The sequence below is a fragment of the Phalangium opilio genome, unplaced genomic scaffold (genome assembly GCF_054372755.1).
Source record: "Phalangium opilio isolate 3A_F unplaced genomic scaffold, DU_Popi_V2 ptg000026l_1, whole genome shotgun sequence".
Lineage (NCBI taxonomy): Eukaryota > Metazoa > Arthropoda > Arachnida > Opiliones > Phalangiidae > Phalangium > Phalangium opilio.
The window spans coordinates 2,187,237-2,209,907 of record NW_028324157.1 but is presented as its reverse complement, the minus strand read 5'-3'; the positions used below and the strand labels follow the sequence as shown (position 1 = coordinate 2,209,907).

The following is a 22,671-nucleotide window of genomic DNA, read 5'->3' as shown; positions in this document are numbered from 1 at the left end:
TTATTACACGCGTTTCGTCACCTGCGTCCCCATTCGGCGCGCCACGACCAAGGTCATCGCGAATGCGCTACGGGAACATGTTTTTAACGTTTGGGGATATCCGAAATATCTATTATCGGATCGAGGCCCTCAGTTTATTTCGGACGAAATGGACTCGATTTGCAAATCGTGGGGTATTTGTCAGCGTTGGACCACCTCGTATCACGCCCAAACAAACGCGACCGAACGAATTAATCGTGATTTAAAACCGATGCTCCGCGCCTTTATTGAGGATGACCAAAAGACGTGGGACGTTTATGTAACGGATTTCGCCTTTGCGATAAACAGCGCCGTACATGAAACGACAGGTGTCACGCCTTCGGAATTGGCCACGGGGAGGAAACTATGTGGACCGCTGGAGAGATTCCTAGCGGAGAAATTACCCCCCATTCGTTCGCTAAAGAAACGGGAATTCATTGAAACGACCAGATCGAGGCTTGACCATCTCAACGAAAAGGTCGTAGAGCAGATTCGGAAATCAAAGGAGAAACAAAAGAAGTACTACGACCAACACCGACGCGAAATTACGTTTAAACCGGGTGACCTAATTCTATTGAAAACACCACCTTTCGGATGCTTCAAAGGGTTTTAGCGCGAAACTCGGTGATCTCTATGACGGGCCATATCGCCTGGGGGATCAAAACGCAAACTCTCCCGTAAATTTCACGGTGTACTCTCTTAAGGGACAAAACCTGGGTACCCACCACGTAGACAAAATGAAAGAATACGTGGAACGAGAGGGTGAGACAAGTCTAGGGAGCAGTCCCAATCTGACCCCCTCAGAACCAGTTCGCACTGCTCGGGAAGTTACAGCGAAACATCGCGCCCCGAAGAGGAAAAAGGACCACCGCCGAACCTTTCCTCCTAATTCGCGACGCCCTTATCGCCATATGTGTCTTCGCTCTACCGTGCGCGAACCCGACCGCTACGGTAACCCATAGTAGGCTAAGAAGGGAACCACATGGGTACTTTTTCCCCCTTAAGAATATTTTGTGTTTCTCATTATTTCATTTAATGACGTGAATAGGATTTCCCTAATATTGTATATAACTTGTAATTATTTTTTTTTACTTTTTTGTGTACCAGAACTGCTTAATTTTAAACAATTAAGCCTTACGTATTTTAAGTCCGAGATTTGTTTTTTTAAGTTATTTTAAATTTTTAAATTTTTGTAAATTTTACATTTTTGTTCCTTTATCAGTTACATTCAATTGGTGCTCTCTTTGATCCCGGCTATTAAGGCTTACTTCAGACTTCCAGTGCTTTCAATTGTACCTATTGGCCATATCGGTGCTTTATTTAGTCACTGCGATATCTGCGAGACTGGATCCGAGGACGTGCACTTATCGGTACCTTTTCCGTCCTCGTCGCAACCGTCTCATTCGCTACTACGGTACCACAAAGAGAGCCACTAATTTTAATCTCCCAGAAGTTAGTCACAGTTTGGTCTAATACCTCTGCCATATTTCGCGCCCTTCTTGAACATGAATTAATTCATTCCGGTCAGTCCGTGCATATGTTTTTTAATATTCATACCGAGTATGGCCCAGTTGAGGACAAACTGGGGCTAGGGAGGGGGTGGTGTAACGGCCGGCTACTTCACTCGCCGTATAGGCGCTAAAAGCCGCGCGTCGCCATACTCTCCAACCCTCTATGCCTTTAGGGTGTCCTATTGTCATCTTAGCTGGGGTGGTCCTCGTTACCCTGACCTCCCGGACTAGGATGCCATTAGGCACTAATTTCACTTTCCAAGAATATACCTAAATTTATGGCTTGATGACTTGGCGGAGAGATGTTAAGAACTCTCTCCGAATGGTTTTACGACAGGGTTGACTTGGGGGATTCTGTTGTTCCGAATAATAAAATATCAGTTCTATTTCTACCCTCAAAACGAAGAGTCACTTTTTTAACGTCTCCTACATTCGCTACTTAAAATCGCGCTCGTAGAGAGACTTGTAGCGTTACATATCCGGGCAACGTTACAACCATTGGTTCCCACTTATTTTGTCGACGACTCAAAATATTTTATAAATCAATCATTAGGATTAGGATAAAAGATTGCAACGGTTTCACGCGTTTCAGACGACATATTCCCAAAAATTGGGAATATGTTCAGCCCATAGAGCTCAGTCCACTGCCGTCAACGTCATTTCCCCCATCCCTTTTCTTTCGATCCGAGATTTCTTTAGAGGCGCCTGTTCCGAAGATACCGAGATTCTTTTGACTGCCAAGGAGCACAGTAGGGCTGTGCGCGGTATTTGAAAGTATTCGTTTCAACCAAATAATTTGACCAAATAGTGGACTGACTATTTACACCGACAAATTCAAATATCTGTTTTTACTATTGTAAAAATCAACCATTCTATAGAACCAAATCCTAATATGGTTGTAATGACTCTGTTATCTTTAAAGCCAAATTTAGACCTAATATTTTGGTATTAGACCAAATTGGCTTTATTCCAGATGAACGCCACCGAGGTGTAGCGGCGACTTTTGGTACTATAATAATACGGTAGTCAATTACAGGTGGCGGTGGAGTCGATGGACTCTGATGGAGATCTGTTATTTACTATGTTTTGTTGATCTTTCAAAAGTATTAAAAGTTGATTTTATCTTTCTTATTCTGTCTAATATTATAAAATAAGACTTTCGGAGTAAGTTTTCATTTGATTTTGGTCTATTTGGAGATTATTAGGTTAATAAAAATTAGTTAAAACATGTTTTTTGAACTTGAAGCGGTAATATTCAAAACATTGAAAAGAACAGACCTCCATCAGAGTCCATTGACTCCAGCGCCAAATTCAATTGGCTACCGTATTATGATAGTTACAAAATTCGCCGCTACGCCTCGGTGGCGTTGATCAGGAATAAGGCAAATTCAGAAATTCTCCCGCCGCAAGAGAGTGGTAGCTTTCGTAAAATTGACTTCCAGATTGGCGAATCACGTTACTTTATGCTGCTGTCTGCTGATCGGGGAGTGACGGGGACTCCTCATCAGTCCTTTAAAATCTTTCCTTTCGGTACTCTGTTTCTGCTCTGCTCTCGCTGCGGCGGTTGCCGATTACTCCGGGCCGCCGGGTGACTTCCCGCGGTTTTTTTTTCTAACTTATTTGGATCTTGGAAATCGGGCCTTGGCCAACTGACTTGAGAGGTGCAAAAAACTGGTAAGTATTGATTAATTTAGGTAACCTCAACCCTTTTTATTAATTTCTGAAGTTAATTCTAATAGTTAAAACCAAAACATGGACCATGATTATACATTGAAGGAATATCTGCCAGATGAAATTGATCATTTTGAAATTGTTAATAAAACTGAAGAATGTCGGATATTGTCCTCTGATGGAAACCTACCACCTAATCAAGTTGAAGACGGCATTTACCACGATATTGTTAAAAAAGGGAAAAGGACCATTTACAAAATCCATCAGCTAAAAAACCTCGTTTGGAGATAGACAAAAACATTCCGAACCGTCAAATTATCTGTTCAGATAAGCTATATTCTATGCTATTTTAGTTTTTTTGATGGATCAATTGATATTGCAGAATCGGAGCCTGAACCTCCAATTAATGTGTTACCTTCGTCAGGGACAATCTCTGAAAACCAGGATAAGGGGAATAAGACTGTTATAACGTCACGCAGTTATCGATTATGCATAACTCCGCAGGCCACATTTGTCAATCCTGAAACATTCAGTTCTTCTCCAAATGAAACTATTACAATACCTCAAGCTTCCAAAACAAATTCTTTATTTAAAAAGTTCTTTTTGCCAAATACTCAACATAAAGACAAAATACCTGACTGTGACCCATCTGATCTAACAAATCTGTCGTGCAATAATTGTTCGGCTGTTGTTCCAATTAAGATAAAAGAAGCCCCAAAAACTATGAATAAACCATTTGTTCCTAGTCCTATAAGCTCAGCGCTAGCCACAGGCAGTAAGCATAGCATAATTTGGCAGTATTTTACAAGCGATCCAAGAAATAAAAACATCGCCATTTGCAATAGTTGTGATATCCGTTTCAAAAGAAATCGAGGAATAACATCACCCATGTTAAACCATTTAAAATTTATTCATAAGATTCAACTTGAAGCAATTGAAAACAAAGAAGGAAGTGCACTTTAAAACGACAGCCAGCCAAAATTGAAAGACGTAGTCTCGAAAAATACACCCTATAAACCAGATCATTCTAAAGCTGTGTTAATTACCACTAAAATTGTTCGAATGATAGCTCTTGATTTCCAGCCATACACAATAGTAGAAGATCTAGGTTTCAAAGAATTCGTTAATACTGTGGACGCTATCATACCGAAGCTCTATGATGACACTGTACTGAACATAACAAATGAAATACAGCAAGATATTCCATGTGTTGAATCATCGTCGTTCACAACCGATTTCTGGATTTCCAAAGCTGGTTATAGTTACATGGTGTTAACCATCCATTACTATGCAGAAAATTTCATTCCAAAACAGTTTACCTTGTGCTGCAATTGATCATTCAGGCGCCAATATTTTTAGTGCCGTCACTTTACTGTTAGCGGAGTTTAGTATAGAAAGTGAGATGAAGAATCAACATTGCAGAGTCATACCCATTTTTGCAGCAACTGACAACGATAGTACCATACTTACGGTTGTTAAAAGATCTAAATTGAAATCTGTTCCTTGCTTTGTACACACTCTGCATCTCGGTGGCTTTAAATTTCTGAGACTGGATGGTCTAATTGCGAAGTCCAAAAATATTGTATCTCATTTTAAACGAAGTCATAAAGCAAACCGTTTGCTAAAAAAAATCAAAATGAAATGAATGTTCCTGTGAAGACGTTGAAACTCGCTGGAATAGTAAATTTTACATGCTCGAAAGACTCCTAGGGTTGAGAGAACCTGTGACTAAAGTTTTGATTTTCAATGAAAAAGTTAAACTTTTAGATGCGTTGGAGTGGAAGGTAGCTGAAGCTCTTACCAACACTTTACGGCCATTTGAAGAAACTACGAGATTAGTTTCAGGAGACAAATATCCAACACTAGCTCTAATCTACCCAGTGTTAGCAGGTTTAAACACCGAACTTAACCGCTTGATAAGTGAAGAAATTGCAAATGAGAGATCTGAAACCCTTTGAACCCAAGAATATTATGAAGATAAATTTGTGAGAGCATTTTTATCAAAATTGAATGGAAGATTTCCAGGGTACAAAAAGGAAAAATATTTACTCCGTAGTATGATTTTGCATCCAAGTTACAAGGGCCTAATTTTAAGCCCAGATGAGTTAACATATGCTAAAGGCTTACTTTTATCGGAAATAAGCGAAAAGGCCAGTAGCGCCGCCAGGGTGTAGGCTGGGTAGGCTGTAGCCTACCCTTAAATTTCAGAGGGGCCCCGAATAAGGTTCCCATAATATTAAGGCGGTAGTCAACTCTTAACAGGCTGAAAAGGGTCATTTCCCGTCCCAATTATCTATCGAACCACAAATGCTATTTGTTAGTGGTTTTGAATAAAATATAAATTGAAATGTTCTTTAGTTCATGATATATTCTTGATAATGATAGCATGAGAGATTAATTAATATTAATTAGAAATGAATCGCCTTACTTCGAGTGTTCCTGTACCTATTATCTCAAGTTCAAAAAATGCGAATGACATAAACTTTTGTTCTGACGAGCTATAAAAGTCAGACGTAGTTTATGGTATAATTTGAGATTTTTAAGTTTAATAATTTTTAAATTACGATAAGAAATGTATATTCGAACAGTGTTTCAAACGTAAACTCGAAGATGTCGCTACAAGCAACCTCGTAAGTAAATAGCTTAGGTTAGGGTTAGGAATTTCATGCCCCATTTTAACCCCCCCATTCTGAACTTGAAAAAATATTGGGTGTTTTTTCGTTGTGCTCTCATAGGTAGTGGGGGCTCGGGCATGGCTAAAAGGGGTAGGTAAGGGGTGTGTTTTTAGTGGGAAAGTTTGAATAGAACTTTAGCTGCTTGACTTTTCACTCTCCCGACTGGGCCGACTCCAGTTTCTATGTTAGTAAAAGGATATTGAAGACATGTAATTTGGCTAGTCATTAGATACCAATTTGAACCTGTGTTTCTATCTCATTTAAGCTGTTTAAAATTATTAGTATGCCTATTTTAATTAGCATTTAAAATGGCGAGGACTTCAGCGTTACGTTGCTTGAGCCGTAAACCATTGTCGCGCAAAAGATGTCGTAAACTCATACGAGAAAGTAAGTGTATTATTTATATTGCTTGAATAATTATTACCTTACTAAAGTCAATTTGATCGACTCCTATGTTCAATTTAGATTGCTTAATCTAAACTTTATTAGCCTCAAACCGTACTAACGTTTTCAGTAATGCAACTAAAGACATGCCCACAAACGAAGTACAAATAACTTCTGCGGTTGAAGAGGAAATAGCGGCAGTCGACACAACTCAAAATTCACATAGCCCCAAAACCCTTGTTGAATATGAACGTTTTAAAAACAATTTCCCAGACCACTATACTCAAATTACTGCGAATCTCGGTTCGGAAACTGAAGCAAGTAGTTCTTTGGAACTTAGCTCGATCACCAAAACCATAAACTCAAAGGATATGTCCCACAACAACGAATTTCTAAATTTGGCCCAGGACACATTTTGTGGTTGACTACAAACTCCAACCAAATTAAGAGAAGATGGATACAAAAATTCTCCCAGGAACTTGACATTTCGACTTCGGTAAATTTGCTTCTCCTACGGAACCCAGAGTCGATAGGCCTTCGAGACTTGATAATAGCCGATGAAAACGCATTCTTTGCTCCTGGCTGCAAACTTCCCCTTCCTTTTATCTTCGTCCAACAGCAAAGCTTTGTCGCCGAAAATATTCAAATGTTGCAGTGATGGCCTCTTTCCGGTCCATCTGGTAAATGGTACTTCTCCATTTATGCTCCGGGAAGGACAACGGTTTCGAATGAAATTGGCCGTGGCCATCGCTTCAGCCCAGAATGATGGTGAAAGTCGCGCTTGTATCATCATACATCGGGCAATATCCAGGAGTGTTCTGTTCTTTCTTTCAGCAATGCCATTCTGTTCCGGGGTGTATGGTACGGTGAGTCTTCTTTTTATCCCAGAGTCTTTCAAGAATCTGTCGAATTCATTGTTGCAGTATTCGGTTCCGTTGTCGGACTGTAAGGTATTGATTTTTCTCCCGGTTTCCACTTCAGCTCGATGCTTGAATTCTTTGAAGGCTTTCAACACTTCGCTCTAGTGTTTTAAAAAACTGACTTCACTCCACCGGGAATAATCATCAGTGAAAACTTGGCTCCGCTCATCGACGTTACTCTCATCGGCCCGCATACGTCAGAGTGTACTATTTCCAGGACATGCGAGGTGCGGCTGTCTTCGGTTTTCGGGAACGGCTCCTTCGATTGCTTTCCTTTGATACAGATTTGGCAGATTCCCAGGCTCCTATCTTTTTCAATGTTGAGTCCAGTAGTCAAATTCTTCCGGGCCATTTCCATTAAACTTCTCTCGTTCAAGTGACCGAGTAGGAAATACCAGTTCTCCAGGTTGCTTCTAGGCTTTATTTCCGCTTGCACTGCATGGACCGTTTCTTCAGCCTTTCTCAGGAAATAAAGATCTCCAACTCTGTCAGCAACTGCAATCAGTTCCCCGGTTGCCGTCTTAATCCAGGCCTGCGATTTCTTGAATGTGACCTCACGTCCTTTGTCTGTCATCAGTAGTAAACCCACCGAAATATGGAGAGTTAATTAGGTCATTTAAGTGTGCCGCCAGCCTTCTAGCGCGCTAGACCCGCGCGTGTATACTCGCGTGTGTCTAGAGTGGGGGAACACCGGTTTTTTATCCGGGGGGTTTCTTTGAGTTCGTTTATTGGTCGAGGGTGGGGGTCGCCAATTGATTAGGTCTTTTTTAACTGGTTAAAGGGCGTGAACTTCTTTAGTCGTGACGTAATTGCCAGATAGAGTTTCTCTGATAAGAGAGTGATAAGAGGTTATTCGCCTTGAAGAGAGCAGTGACTTCTAATGGAGAATGAGGAGCATCGAAAATATTCCCCGGAATGTCCGCTTGTTAAAGGGTTTTCAACATGTAACATACCTATAAATTGTTCTAACGACGAGTCTGGGAGAGATGTGTCAGTAACGGAGAAATACGTTTCAAGTACAAACAAATCCAAGACTAAAGAATATTGTAATAATAGATGTTGTATATTGAGGGTTTTACAGGTTGGAATCAAATATTCTTTTATAGCTGGAACATATATTATTCTACTTCCTATAACTGTACCTGTAGGAATTATTTTGGGAATGTTGACGATGAACCCAGTAGTTGCTCTTTTTGGTCTCTATCCTTTACTTTTACCATATTCACTATTTCCTGACATATATATAAACAAACGAAAATGTCAATGGTGTAAAAAACAAATCAAATTTTGAAATAAAATGTTAAAAACAATGTACTGATTACATCATGATTAAATTCTGCGATAATGAATCCAAAAATTTGGAAATAATTTAAATATTTTCCCTCTATATGGTTAAACGGTTTTTTAGGACGTGTCTGTACTGGTCTTTAGTCGTGACGTAATCGCTAGATAAGAGTTTGTCTGATAAGAGAGCGCTCTCTCTCTTTATCTCGGTTATTCGACGAGCGCCTTGAAGAGAGCAGTGACTTCCGAGGGATATCTTATACAGAATGCGTTATATAGTGACGTATCAACGATTCAAAGGGCGCGATGATTTCCAATATATGGTCGCGTATCTTTTAGATCAATGCGCTATGTATACAATATGTTTCGAACACCAAGAATCAGAAAGTGGGAAAATCGCTCGTGTTACGAAGAAATCTCCGATGTCTAAAGATAGAGAGCCTCAAGTAAAAGATATCGAGTACCAGAATCAGGTGGAAATTTTGAAACGATTCATATTACCTAGAAGTACCATTATTTTGGAGGAATTAGATGACGGACTGTTATTTACCCGGTTGGGTCACGGTATAGAACAACCAAGAGCCAAAGCCCCGGAAACGGATTCACCGGCGCCATTGTGTTTAGAAGAAAAAGCCGAATTTTACGGAAATGACTTTATAAAATATATACAGGAAGAAATGAGTAAATTCGGTACTCCCGATAGTTTTTATCATGAACATTTACCCGTTTTATTTCCAAGTATTTGTTAATCTCCTCTATAACGTAAGAAGCCATTAAGGTTGCTCTCGGTGTAGTGGTTAGCGCGTTTGTTCGCCAATCAATAGGTCGCGAGATCGAACCCCGTTCTAACCATCACATCGAGTTCAACCTTTTATTTCTAAATAAAATTGAATAACGTGTAAATCCTCATTCATTTTTAAATAAAGTATCAATTATGTCGGTCAATTCTTTTTTCGTTACTCTGTTAAGTGATAAAACTGATGAATATCCCGATAATTCACAATCGTCTTTCACGGTGAAATTAGGTAAACCAATTATTCTTTCAAACGAATGGGAAATTGGTTTATCGGAAATATTAACACCGAAAATTTCAACCGTAATAGACAATACCTGTAACTCTTTCGAAATACAGGTACCTGAACGATATTTAACGAATGATGGCTGGGACGTTAGAAGAGTAGAGTTAATACCGCAAAAGTACGAAGGTTCGAAAGATAAAAATGGAAACGCCGTATTTTTTTCAATGCAGAATAAACTGGTGCGTGACTTAACCGTTCAGCTTGAAAAACAGAATTTTCCCGTAAAAATACAGGTTATAGATATGTCAGTTCCGACTGGGCCTCCTATCAAGAGAGTTAAATTATCAGTCGATGCCGGTCACCAGGCCAGGCTAGCTCCTGGCCCTCTGGCTCAGGTTTTAGGATTCGAAACGGACGAGTACATTACTGGAGAATACATTTGTCCCATTCCATTGTCTCAACAAGCTAGAAATATTACGATAAACTACACCAATAATTATATCGAGATAAAATTGAAAAAAACTTTAAAACTTCAAAATCGTATGGTAACGGTAAAGATTCCTGAGGGACCCTATAGTGTCGACGCCCTATTGGAAGCTATGAATAGAGCGATACCCGAAGCTCATCAATCTCGGTTTAATTTCTCATTAAACGATAACGGTACCGTTCGAATAACGACTGATAAGGAGTGCACCGTGCTTTTTAGAGGCGTTCGTAACAAATTAGGTTCTATGTTAGGATTCGGTGACCAAACTAATCGTCTATTAGGGTCTGCAAACGCCAACTTCAAACCGGATTTAGTCAGTCAATATTTATACGTTTACACTGATCTGATATACCCCCAGTTTATTGGCTCTGGTTTCAAACCTCTTCTACGCGTCATTCCCACTAAAAACGATACGTCGGAGAAAATTATCACATACGATACTATAGACTATTATCCTATAAGATCCAACGAAATTGAAACTATCAAAATTGATATTAGAGACGAAGCCGACGCTCCTATATCCTTTATATCGGATCGCATCATTATCAAAATTCACTTTAGACGACATGTCTCGACCTAATAGGTACGTGTCCTACTATCAGGATCAGTTCCTTGGATCTCCACCAGGTGTATTAGTGCAAAAGGGATTTGGGTTGGGCGGAATTTTTAGAGCTTTGATGAGAATGTTAACTCCTCTAGCGAAACCGATAGCTAAGAGCGTGGGTAAAGAAGCTTTAGGACTTGGTGGAAGGTTTATTCAAGATATGAGCGCTGGAGAAGATTCCAAGAGAGCGTTCAAAAGGAATCTAAAAATAGCCGGCTCAAATTTAATTCATAAAGCGGGTGATAGTCTGGCTAATTCTCAGTACGGGTCTGGTATTCGACGGAAACGTCAGAAGATACGCAAGAAGAAAAGTAGATCAAAGGCCGATTTTTTATCATAAAACATGATGGCCCAATTCGAAGGGATGATGGGGGAATTAGACCTATTCGCGACACCCCCTTTGAACGCTAATATTATAACTAGTAGCGACGAAAGTTATCAACCTTTAAGTTCCGTAACGGATAGTGGACCTTTGGAATTTTTTGTCCCTGGCACGAGCGAACATTATATCGACCTTTCTAAAACTAGGTTAAGGCTGAAGGTCAGGGTGCTTCATTTGGACGGCACCGAAGTACCAGCCGCTGAAACCAAAGTAGCTCCGGTTAATCTTTTACACGCCGCCCTCTTTTCCCAAATAGACGTCTTTTTAGGAAACACGAGCGTTCAGTCCCCTAACCAAGGAGCCCCTTATATCGCTTATCTCGAGAATTTATTAAATTACGGTATAGATGCTAAAGAAAGCCAACTAAATCTAGGGTTGTATTATAAGGATAATCCGATCGATCCCGATTCCGCCTGGGTGGCAGCCAATAAAAATCTTACTACCAATGGGATATTAAGAAGAGCCAAGAGAGCCAAGGTATCGAGTACGATAGATTTATACGCCCCGTTACACGTTGATATTTGTCGCTTAAATCGTTTCCTATTGAATAATGTAGACGTTAGATTTAGGCTTATTCGATCTAAACCAGAGTTTTGCGTAATATCGAAAGAAGCCGCTGATAAGAAATATAAAGTGGTTATCGATAATGCCTCATTGTACGTTAAAAGACTAAAAATAAATCCCGAAATAATGTTAGCCCACGCTACGGTATTAGAGCAAACCAGCGCCATCTATCCTTTGAATCAAACAGTCGTGAAAACCTTTTCAATTCCAGCTGGAATGAACGACGTTAATCGAGAAAACGTCTTCTTAGGTAAAATACCTCAAAGAGTAATCATAGGTCTAGTTCGAACCTCGGCCTTTAATGGTAATCATTCTTTAAACCCCTTTAATTTTGAAACCTTTGATCTTAATTACCTATCCGTCAACGTCGGTACCGATACCTATCCTTCGGAAGCCTTTACGCCTGATTACGAAAACAATCTATACACTCGAGAGTACATGTCGTTATTCACCTCTCTAAACACATACAGAAAAAACAAGGGAAATTTTATCACGTACGAAGAGTACAAAAAAGGTTACGCTTTGTATTGCCTAGATTTAAGCCCGGATGAAAATGCGGGGGCTAGTCATCTTTCTTTGCCCCGACAAGGAAATCTACGTATCAATATGAAATTTAAAAACAATTTACCACACAATGTCACGTGCATAATTTATTCCGAATTTGAAAATTCTATCATGATAACTAGGGATCGCTCGGTGTTATTTAATCCCGAGTAAAAAGGCTCTATATAACCTCTGATTTAAGAAGCATTCTCTCATAACCGGTTAGAGATGAATCAAGTACACTACCTATCGGAGAAGCAAAACATTTACGTTGGAAGCGGAATTCTTCCCGTCTTCAATGTCAAACGACTCGATACTAAAACCGAAGCGTCTTTCGACAGTTGTATTTGGAATAGTATATGGACTTTCGAAGCGGATATTGACGCTTTCTTTAACGGAATAACGGGACGATTTCTGACTTGGTTAGTTGACGGTACTCAGAGAGTTAAGCTAGAATGCTTCGTATGTCAGAGAGGAAAAATAGTTGACATTCGTCAATATATTAGAGGATCGAATAATAGATATAATATTCTATTCTCAACATCGAAAGGATTTTCATTAAATAAAGACAGTTGGTTAAGGTTAAAGAACTTGAAAAATGTTATTGGTAGCGAATTAAAGCGAAAAGAAGAGGCCAGAGAAATAATGAAGAAAATTATCTTGGACAGTTTGACCAATATTTTATTTAATTTCACTGATTCGTGCGAAAATATCAGCTGTCACAACGAAATCGCCCACGATATCACTTGTTTACCCACGGATACTAATTGGAGCGAGAGAGTGGAGAAAAACCTAATTAGAGCTATTCCGTTGCTTAACTACGAAAGAATTCTAGAATCCTTTGTCGAGGAATACGGAGATTACGAAGACGACGTCTCAATTTTATTTAACGATATTCTCGGAAACTTTGTCGGTCTAAAAACTGAACTAATGTACGGTTAAAATATATGTCACTCTTATCTCGCGTGTATTGGGTCTTGGATTACTCTAAGGCGTCTGAAAATATTCCGAGAGGATTTGTTGGAATGCGTTACCTCGGAGAAGAGCAAAATGAATTTAATATCGAAATTACTCGATAAACGGTGCCAAGGGACCAGGAGATATTCGCCAGAGAACAACCACTACCGAAGCTAATGTCCTAAATGATCCAGTGTTTAATGACGCATCTATTTAAAATATATTCTTGGAAATTTTGTCGGTCTAAAAACAATGTATTGTTAATTTTTAAGTAACCGAATAAAATATAAACTACTCTTATTGTTGCGTTTCCTATACCTACGTTATATATCAATTTTTTTTCCTTATTTAGAAAATATTCCAGAAAATTGTATCTCTCCCTCTTATATAATACCCTACAACTACGTTATATTATCAGATATCATTTTCGATCTTGTTTAGAAAAAATGTCTCTCTCAAACGCGTACTACGACCCCGAAAATCCCTCCTCTTTTTCCGGATTGGATAAATTAATGAAAGGAGTTCCTCAGTCTTCGAGGAAAGAAGTTGAGAGTTTTCTATTAAAACAACCCACCTATACTATTCATCGTTATCGTCGACTAAAGTTTCCTCGCAACAAAATTACAGTGACATCTATGGATGAGACTCATCAGGCTGATTTAATAGTTTTAGATAAACTTTCCAGATACAACAAGGGTATGAAATATTTGTTAAGTAATATAGATGTTTTGAGTAAATACGCCTACGTTATACCTATTAAAAACAAGACTTCCGCGGAAGTTATAAGAGCTTTCAAAATAATACATAAAGATGTTGTACCCACGAATATAAATACGGACGCAGGCTCTGAATTTTTAGCTAAACCAGTTCAGCAATATTTTAAAGAGAAAGGTATTCATCACTAGGTAGCTTACGGGAATAAAAAAATTGCGATCTGCGAGAGATTTAACAGAACGGTTCAAGAGAAAATACACAAATTCATGACTAGCGCTGATACTCGTAGCTATCTGGGTGCGTTACCAAAAATAGTTAAGGCTTACAATCACTCGATACACCGCTCAACTGGTATCGCGCCAGTCAATGTTAACCTACTAAATGAGCATAAGGTGTGGTACCGTCTTTTCGGTACCATTAAACCCGGGACAAAACCAAAGCTAAAAGAAGGTGATTTAGTAAGGTTGAGTAAATTTGAAAAAACCTTTTCAAAGGGATATAAAGGCTACTTTACAAAAGAGATCTTTATTATTGATAAGGTTTTGTACCGTAATCCTCCAGTATACGTTGTTAAAGACAAAAATAACGAAATAATTAAAGGAACGTTTTACGAATACGAACTATCTAAAGTGATATGAATACGTTACAAATAAATCTAATATTATCATGCGATCAGAGGACAAAACCCTACTATCTAGGTACTTTTCCTAGAGACATGCTTCCCAGGAAACCTAGAAAGAAGAAATTTTGTTTTGTTCTGAACACGGAGAGAGCCGAGGATCCTGGGCTTCATTGGGTAGCCATTTACGTTGAAAATGGCGAAGGTAATTTTTTCTGCAGTTACGGGCAGAGCCCGGATACGTATAAAATTAACCTGGCCAAATACGCGTCCAGATGGATCTATAACGATAAATTAATTCAAGATATGTTCTCCCTTTGTTGCGGACCTCATTGTATATTCTTTCTTATTCAAAGATGTCTGGGAAATTCGTTTCATAGAGTTCTGAAAATGTATGAAAATAAAACGGAAATTAATGACGCCTTATCTTTATGGAATATTTGCCTGCACTTGTTAAGACATAGATATGAAAAATGTAATCAATAAAATAAAGTTGTAATGTTTAATAATCAGATACATTTGTATTGAATGCGAGAATAAAAATATTTATTATTCGATTATAATTTTTTATATAAATTGTAATTATCATGCTTTTATATATAATCAGATACAAGCTTTTTTATATACTCAAATACATGCTTTTATATAATCTGATACGTGTTTTTCAATATAATGAGTTAGATGCTTTTAATGTAATAATCATTATTAAGGTTATTTTTTTGCCTTTCTATAAGTTACCCATTCGATCTTAGATTCGGGCTTTTGAAGCTCTTTCAAGCTAGCTTCGCGATCTTTTTTTATTTTGGCTTGTGTAGGGTACGGTTTTGGTTTCGTAGATGGAATTTTCGCGAGTCTTTTTTTCGGCGAAGTCTCATCGTTAGGGTTAAGTTTCCGGAACTTTGAACCAGAAGCGCCCTTCGTTGATAAGGCCTGTTGAGACGTCACGGACTGATTCGGTACCATGGGTGTTAAAACTGGCATACTCGGCGTTTGAGACGTCCCGGGCTGTTTCGGTACCACGGGTCCCATGGGTGTTAAAATAGGCATACTGGTCGTTCGAGAGAGAGACGCTGGCGTAGTAAACGACATCGCCGGTGTTTGACCCATTGCTGTACTACTCATTATAGGCTGTGGGGTAGTCAGACTCGAGGAGATATTAAAAGGGATACTTTGGGGAGGGGTAGCGACATTAGTAGGGACATTTTGGGAGGGGGTAGAGATATTAATAGGTATATTCTGGATAGGGGTTGGCCACGATGGAGGAATCCAAGACGAGGATGAAGGACTTAGAGGCTGTATCTTGCTTGACACTCCGGGTGCTGGAAAAGACGAACTCGTTGTAGGTGGCAAGATAGTAACGCTTGGTGGCTCCGCTAAACTCTTTAAAGATAAATATTTCTGAAGAGTTAAAAGGTACTCCTTCAATTTTTCCTCGGCAGAACCAGGTTTTCTCAGTACCTCTTTAATGGCGTTGTCTAAACTGTTAACTTCCTTTTGATTGTCCGTCAGTAAAGCCGCTGGTACTAAAACGCACTTTTTCATTATCTAGTAAAGACCGAAGCTATTGTCGGTATTAACATTGAAAGCAACGCCGGCCAGAATCCTCCTACCTGTTTAATTAACACCTGTCGCCTCTTTTTGTCGCTTAAACCTCTCTTGGATAAATACCTTATAACGTTTTTGTAACGTTGAAGTCTTTTCTTTTTATGTCGATTCAATGGAATACCTCCGTTCTTCAAATTATAACAAATACCGCTTATACAATCCAATTGGGGTCGCGTACACTTTGATATTAAAAGTTTTCTTTGTTTCACACCGCTTTTACGCAAGAGATTTAAAAAGGGTAATTGATTCCTAACCGACACGGGTAAAGGCATGTCTCGAAATGAGGTTAAATAAATTGAGATTTATATTTTATGGATTATTATTTTCTAACGTAGATTACCATCGGTCCTTCATTAGGGAATATATTGGACCTAAGTCTTAAACTATTATCGGTACTTTGTTTTAGATCTATTAAGATATAAGAATACGCTTTTTCGGTACACTCTTCGTACGCTTCCGTTAGGCGTTTGGTGTCTGTAGGAAAAAGCTGACGACTTAAATAGCGAACCTGGTTATTATCCCTAGGATTTTTAAACATAACGATATAAGAACAGTTCAATGATATATTTCTAGAATATTTACCTGGGTTAAAGACATTTTGAGACAGCAGCACGATGCTTAAAGATAAATGATGACTCCCGACACAAAAAAGATTACTTATAAACTCCTGTTTGGTACAGGTGTTAGCTAGATCGTCTAGGATTAAAAGATTATTTATTCGTTTATCAAAAAAATCAGGATCATTAGGAATTAGTCCTTCGTGGAATTCAATAGGTAAAAAGAGTTTCAGTTCATCAAAAATGTCCTGATAAACGCTATAGCAATAGACTATTCTATCAGGAGGTTTGTCCATGATAATGTCTTTATATTTGAGTAAATTTATTACCCACGTTGTTTTTCCCCGAGCTGCTTGGACCAGCCAGTAAAATGGTCATCGGTGTTTCTAAGCGGAGGCGATATTCTAACCCGTTCTCCATTTTTAAAACGTTCTCTAATATCGTCTATGAATTCGTAGTTGACTCGATCTTCGTACGGTATCACTCTCACTTTAACAAGGTGGGAAAACGTGACCCGATGTTTAGTGGTCCGTTTTCTCATTTGACGTGGCAGACGGGTCTTGATGATTTAAATATCTTTAAGATATAAGCCCAAAAACTAGATAAGGAAGGTACTTGCCATTGGAACTTTACATTTTAGAAGAATAACATCAATTTTTAGGGTACCCTCAAGTATAAGATTACGCTTAGACTGCGCCACCTTTTCAATACTAGCTAGTAACCGATCAGAAGTTAATTCATTTATATCCATGAATCTTAAATTGATAGGGTTCTCTAAAGCGTCAGAGCTCAGGGCGAATCTTATTAAATTATATTCTTCAGCATTTCGCGTAACATGAGTTATGAGAGAATTCAAAATTTGGGAAAGTTGATCGTGAATATTTATTAATTTAAGTTCTTCTAAGTTGCGGAATTTAACGTTATATTCGGTTGTAACGCATCTATATTTCCTAGATACACGGTTTGATGTTTTATCTATCGTATAATATAGCTCTGGTCGAAATTTAGTAGCTAAATCGACTGGTTTAACCTCATCGTCTGACCCTGAAGTGTCCGACGATGAAGTGTCCGACATTTTTTAGCGGGAAAAAACTTCAAATCTATATTTCTTTCCGAAAGCAAATGAATACCAATTTTCCCAGAAATTTAATGATCCAATGATAAATATTTAGTACTCACCAATCTTAAAAACTAGTTGATAGTATCGTTATTTCGACACGAATGAATTTCATCCGTTAATGCCGTGCTTTTATATATTTTAACCGTTAGAACTCACCTTCTATTTAGATCTTGGAACAATGTTACGATTAATATCTTCCCCGATAAAACCGTTTTCGAAGAGATGATTATAGAACCGTATGGGAAAAGGAAAAGGCATGGGCGTTACTAACCAATAATAAAACCCAGGCCTTTTCCTTCTCCTCAATGGAACCTTTTCTGGTTACGAGGCTCGAACCGTAAAAAATGAATCCATTGTTAAGATATTTAAATAGCACCATGTTGGAGTGATTAACTGTTAGAACGCATCTTCTATTGTAGGTCTTGGAACAGTGTTACGGTTAATGTCTTCCCCGATAAAACCGTGTTCGAAGGGATAATTATTTGAGGGACTATGCCAATCAGTAGTTTGTTCGCAATCGTCAGCATCTTTTAATGAGAATAATGGTTGTAAAATGCAGTTGGAACACCAGCTTTTATTATAGTTCCAGATATAATTGCGTAGCACGTCTTTACTATTAACCTGATAGTGATCAGTTACTTGTTCATATTTAGCGTTTAAACAATCGTTTAAACTATGATGAAAATAGCAAGCGGGACATATTCGTCTATAATTTTGCGGGCAACCACAATAGCATATTTTTACGTAATATTGGTAATGTAAATGATTTTGTTCATTTGATAAGATAAATGGTGGCGTTTCTATCCGGTTGCGATGCACTAGTTCAAATTCTTCGAACGTTAAGGGACTGAATTCGTCGAACACTATTTCTCTCTCTATAGACGATTTTGATATACTTATATCCAAATCTTCGAAAGTTCCAGGTGCTCGATGTTTATCTACTTCGGCGGCTTTAAAAAAGACTGATTCTATGTGTCCCCAAAAGGTTTTCGGTATGAAATTTTTTACATCGTTAAAATTAAAATATCTTTCATTATGAAACTTATATTTAAAAACATGCATTAAATTATTTATAGCTATATCTTGTAAAGATGTTACTTTAACGTCTTCTATTTTTTGTTTTTTTCTCGGGGATTCTATTATATTTTCTTCTTCCATTTCGGTCTCTTACTTTGATTCGCTGTATAAAATAACTATTTCCCTTTTACTAAATTTTCCAGTCCATTTGAAAAGTACAAAGTACTCACCTTTTTATAGAAATGTGTTATCGCAAATTGTTAGTAAAGTATTTTTTCGGTACGAATGAATCTCGTCCTTTAAGTCTGATCTTTTATACTAAATGAGCGTTTTCTTTTCTAGCTTTAAGTCAAAGATAGCTATCCTTTAATGTAAGGGTATGAATAGCTCTTTCTGATTACACTTAAGCGGAGTCATATTACTTATTATCGTTACTATGTGTATGGATTCAATAATATTATTTTTTTTAAACCTTCAACCACATCTGCTTCTCTTTAGTTTTATCCAACTAGTTCGAGTGAAACCTTGGGTCAAGATTAAACTTAGTTATAAACAATTCATAAAATTTTCCCATTGCCGATGAACGCCTTTATTTTTTCATCATTATATCTGTACATATACAGTGATATTAAATTTCATCTTTTAAAGTCTTCAACCACATCTGTTTTATTTTATCCAACTTGTTCATTTATAACCATAGGGCTAAATTTTGTTAATTTATAACTAACTTGTCCTATCGCCGACAAAGACCTTTATTTACGTTATTATATATGATGAATAGGGATTCTCTTCAACACAGCGCTGTTAATACCATTAAACGTATTCGCGACATCTTGTTTAGTCAATTTTCTGATAGTAATATCTTTCTAGCGCAATGACCGAGTAGCGGATAGTATGTAGGCGTAAATAAAATCGTCTCGAGTGAAATTCGAGACGTTAACAGATTTTGAATCGTTGATACGTCACTATATAACGCATACTGTGTAAGAAGATCTCCATTAGAAATCAATGCTCTCTTCAAGGCGAATAAGCGAGATAAAGAGAGCATTCTCTTATCAGACAAAACTCTGTCTACCAATTACGTCACGACTAAAGACAAGTATAGACACGTCCTAAAAATCTCTTCAACACAGCGCTGTCAATACCATGAAACGTATTCGCGACGTCTTGTTCAGTCAATTTTCTGATAGTAATATCTTTCTAGCGCAATGACCGAGTAGCGGATAACATGTAGGCGTAAAGAAAACCGTCTCCAGTGAAATTCGAGACGTTAACAGATGTCTAACATACGTCGCATAAGCTAACACCCTCTTATCTAAATCTGGCGATTACGTCACGACTAAAGAAGTTCACGCCCTTTAACCAGTTAAAAAAGACCTAATCAATTGGCGACCCCCACCCTCGACCAATAAACGAACTCAAAGAAACCCCCCCGGATAAAAAACCGGTGTTCCCCCACTCTAGACACACGCGAGTATACACGCGCGGGTCTAGCGCGCTAGAAGGCTGGCGGCACACTTAAATGACCTAATTAACTCTCCATATTTCGGTGGGTTTACTACTGTCATCTTGGGAATGGATAGGAGATTTGTTCTTAAATCCGGGACATGAAGGGCTCGTTCCAGGCGAAGAATTCGATTGTCGCTGCCATTCGTTGCGGGTACTTTTACTTGGCCAACACCTCGTATCTTCGTTGACTCTGTAGTGGCCAGGTTTAAAGATTTCGTGGTGCCTTCGTAATCATTGAAGCAATCTCTGTTGGAAGTCACATGTGAAGTGGCTCCGCTGTCCAGGCACCAAGAATCGTGATCAGCCTTCAGGTGCAATGCGAATTCTTTCTCGGCCACATTTTCGGCCAGTACACTCTTAAAAATGTTGGGTTGTTTTTGACCCAAAAAGGTTTTTTTTTAACTCTTTGCTCGGTCAGTATTTAACCGACCCATTTTTTGGGTTGTTGTTCCTTGACCTTAGAATTGGTTGTTTATTTAACCCAATGTTGAGTCATCGTAAACGATAACTCAGATTTGGGCTAAACAGTAACACCATTACTGGTTAAATTGTAACATAATATTTGGGTAAAAAAACCCTAGTAAGGGTTAATTGTAATTTTGTCGCAACTTTGGGATAAAAGGTAGTCACAAATTGGGTTAAATTCTTACATAATTTTGGGTTGTACAAAATTCTAATTTGTGTTGTTTAAAACCTCTCAAAATAGAGCCCAAATTGCTGCTTATTACATACCTAATCGTTTTTTTCCCAACATATTGTAAGATGGCTGATTAGTTTTACCTGACGTAAGTCACGGAGAGGTTCTAAATTCGTCTGTTGTTACACCCCAGGGCATCGCGTTCGCAGTCAGGAAATCGTAGCAAATGTGCTCTCAATTTTCGGACCGCATTTACAGGTCCCGGATATTTGGAAAATTGCATTCCACTTATACTGGCTATTACTCCATTGTCTGCCTAACACCACCATCCTCTACTTAAAGGACCATCCCACATGGACACCAGTCTCTACGTACTGGCTTCTAATAACCACCATCTTCTGGTCTTTTTGTCCATCCCACATGGACACCAGTTTGTACATACTGGCTTGTACTCCATCATCATCGTTAAAGTTAAGATGTACGCGGCGATCGGCTAGGGTTACGAGAAACGTCTAACCTCCCAATGGTGAGGCTTCCACCATAGGTTCACGCATTTGCGCTGTTCTGATCCATTACTAAGATTCGAAGCCTTATGTACCGATTTGAGTAAGACTAAACAACAGGCGTATCCTTCATTTAAAACGTCAATATTAGTCTGGTATCTCAATAATGTTCAATAGTTACTTTTTAAAACGATGCGACCCGCAATAAAGTAAATAACTATCGAAGAAAATGTGTAATATTAATTGTATTTATTTTATTATTTAAGTTAATCTTGTTTATCAACTCAAAATGAATAGAGAAAGAGTAGCAAAGTCGCCTAGTGGTGTGTCTGTCCGTTGATACACTAGTGCACCGTGTTAGCAGTTCGCCTTAGTGAATATATAAAAATATTTTCGTAATTTCGATTCCTACAGTACTTTTGTAGATATAAAGCTCTGTTTCGTTTTGATATTCCAAGAATCTTTTTTATATTATTCTTTGAAATGGTTGTTTACATATTATTTAAATAACTGGTATTGCTAAGTTTTCTAAACATCCATCTAGTGTACAATATCGTGTATTTGTATGCTAGGTTTGCCTAAAATTGCAAATGACCCAATTTGGGTTACTGCAGTAACCAAATTTTTTAGGTTTGAAACAACCCTCTCCCAAACTACCAAGGACTGTTTATTTAACTGCTACTGGGTTATTTTTTAACCAATATTTAGTTAAAATTCAAATAGTCCAACTCATTTAACCCATGAGTTTTAAGAGTGTACACGATGGGCGTTTTCTTTCTTTCTGGTTCTTATGCCTGAACCATTGTCTCTGTTGGAGCAATTGGCTACCTTGTGGCCGGGTTTCCTGCATCCATGACACTCGTACTTGAAGGTCGTGCTTCCTCGTCCACGTAAACATCTTCCTCTACACCTTTTTGCAGTTTTCCGGGAAAAGTGGTTTCTGCCCATCATCGCATTCTGTACGGGTTCGTCTTCTTTAGATTGCTTGGCGTCCGATTCCTCCAGAATCTTTATTTTTAAGGCTTCTGGATCAGGTAACGTATTTCTGGACTCTATTGCGCACCGGAAGTTCTCGTACGATTCTGGTAGACTGTATAACAACATAATGGCCAGTAGGTCGTTGTTTACAGCTACTCCCATGTCAGCCAACTTCTCTACTGCGTCGAAGAATTCTCGGACGTGGTCCCGGACATCTTCTTTCTCCTTAATTTTCTTGAGGGTCAGTTTCTTCAGCAGCGTGGCTTTCCTGGCAGGTCCACTGGACTGGTAGATGGATTCGAGCTTCTGCCATAGTTCCCGTGAGGTCGTGCAATTCTTTACTTGCTTCAACTCCGACGGACTGATCGACAAGATTAGGTTCGCTCTTGCTTT

General features: G+C 38.5%; 1 protein-coding gene across 2 annotated transcripts; it reads right to left on the bottom strand.

The window, feature by feature from the left end:
- Positions 1-15,040: 15,040 nt before the first annotated feature.
- LOC149691190 (uncharacterized) lies at positions 15,041-16,758 on the bottom strand. 2 transcript variants are annotated; one of them, XM_089869521.1, is made up of 3 exons: positions 15,963-16,758; positions 15,811-15,897; positions 15,041-15,732 (listed from the first exon to the last, which is right to left on the bottom strand). In XM_089869521.1, the coding sequence occupies exons 1-3, from the start codon at positions 16,227-16,229 to the stop codon at positions 15,064-15,066; spliced, it is 1,023 nt and encodes a 340-aa protein (XP_089725647.1). In that variant the 5' UTR covers positions 16,230-16,758; the 3' UTR covers positions 15,041-15,063. The 2 variants fall into 2 exon arrangements, with proteins under 2 accessions (XP_089725647.1, XP_089725646.1); XM_089869520.1 differs by having other exon boundaries at positions 15,041-15,897.
- Positions 16,759-22,671: the final 5,913 nt, after the last annotated feature.

Bases quoted from the DNA above. Each gene is read 5' to 3' on its own strand.
- LOC149691190 (XM_089869520.1), bottom strand. From the start codon at position 16,229: ATGCCTTTACCCGTGTCGGTTAGGAATCAATTACCCTTTTTAAATCTC. The intron at 15,898-15,962 runs GTAGGAGGATTC...GGTCTTTACTAG, and splicing joins GACAGGTGTTAATTAAACAG to ATAATGAAAAAGTGCGTTTT.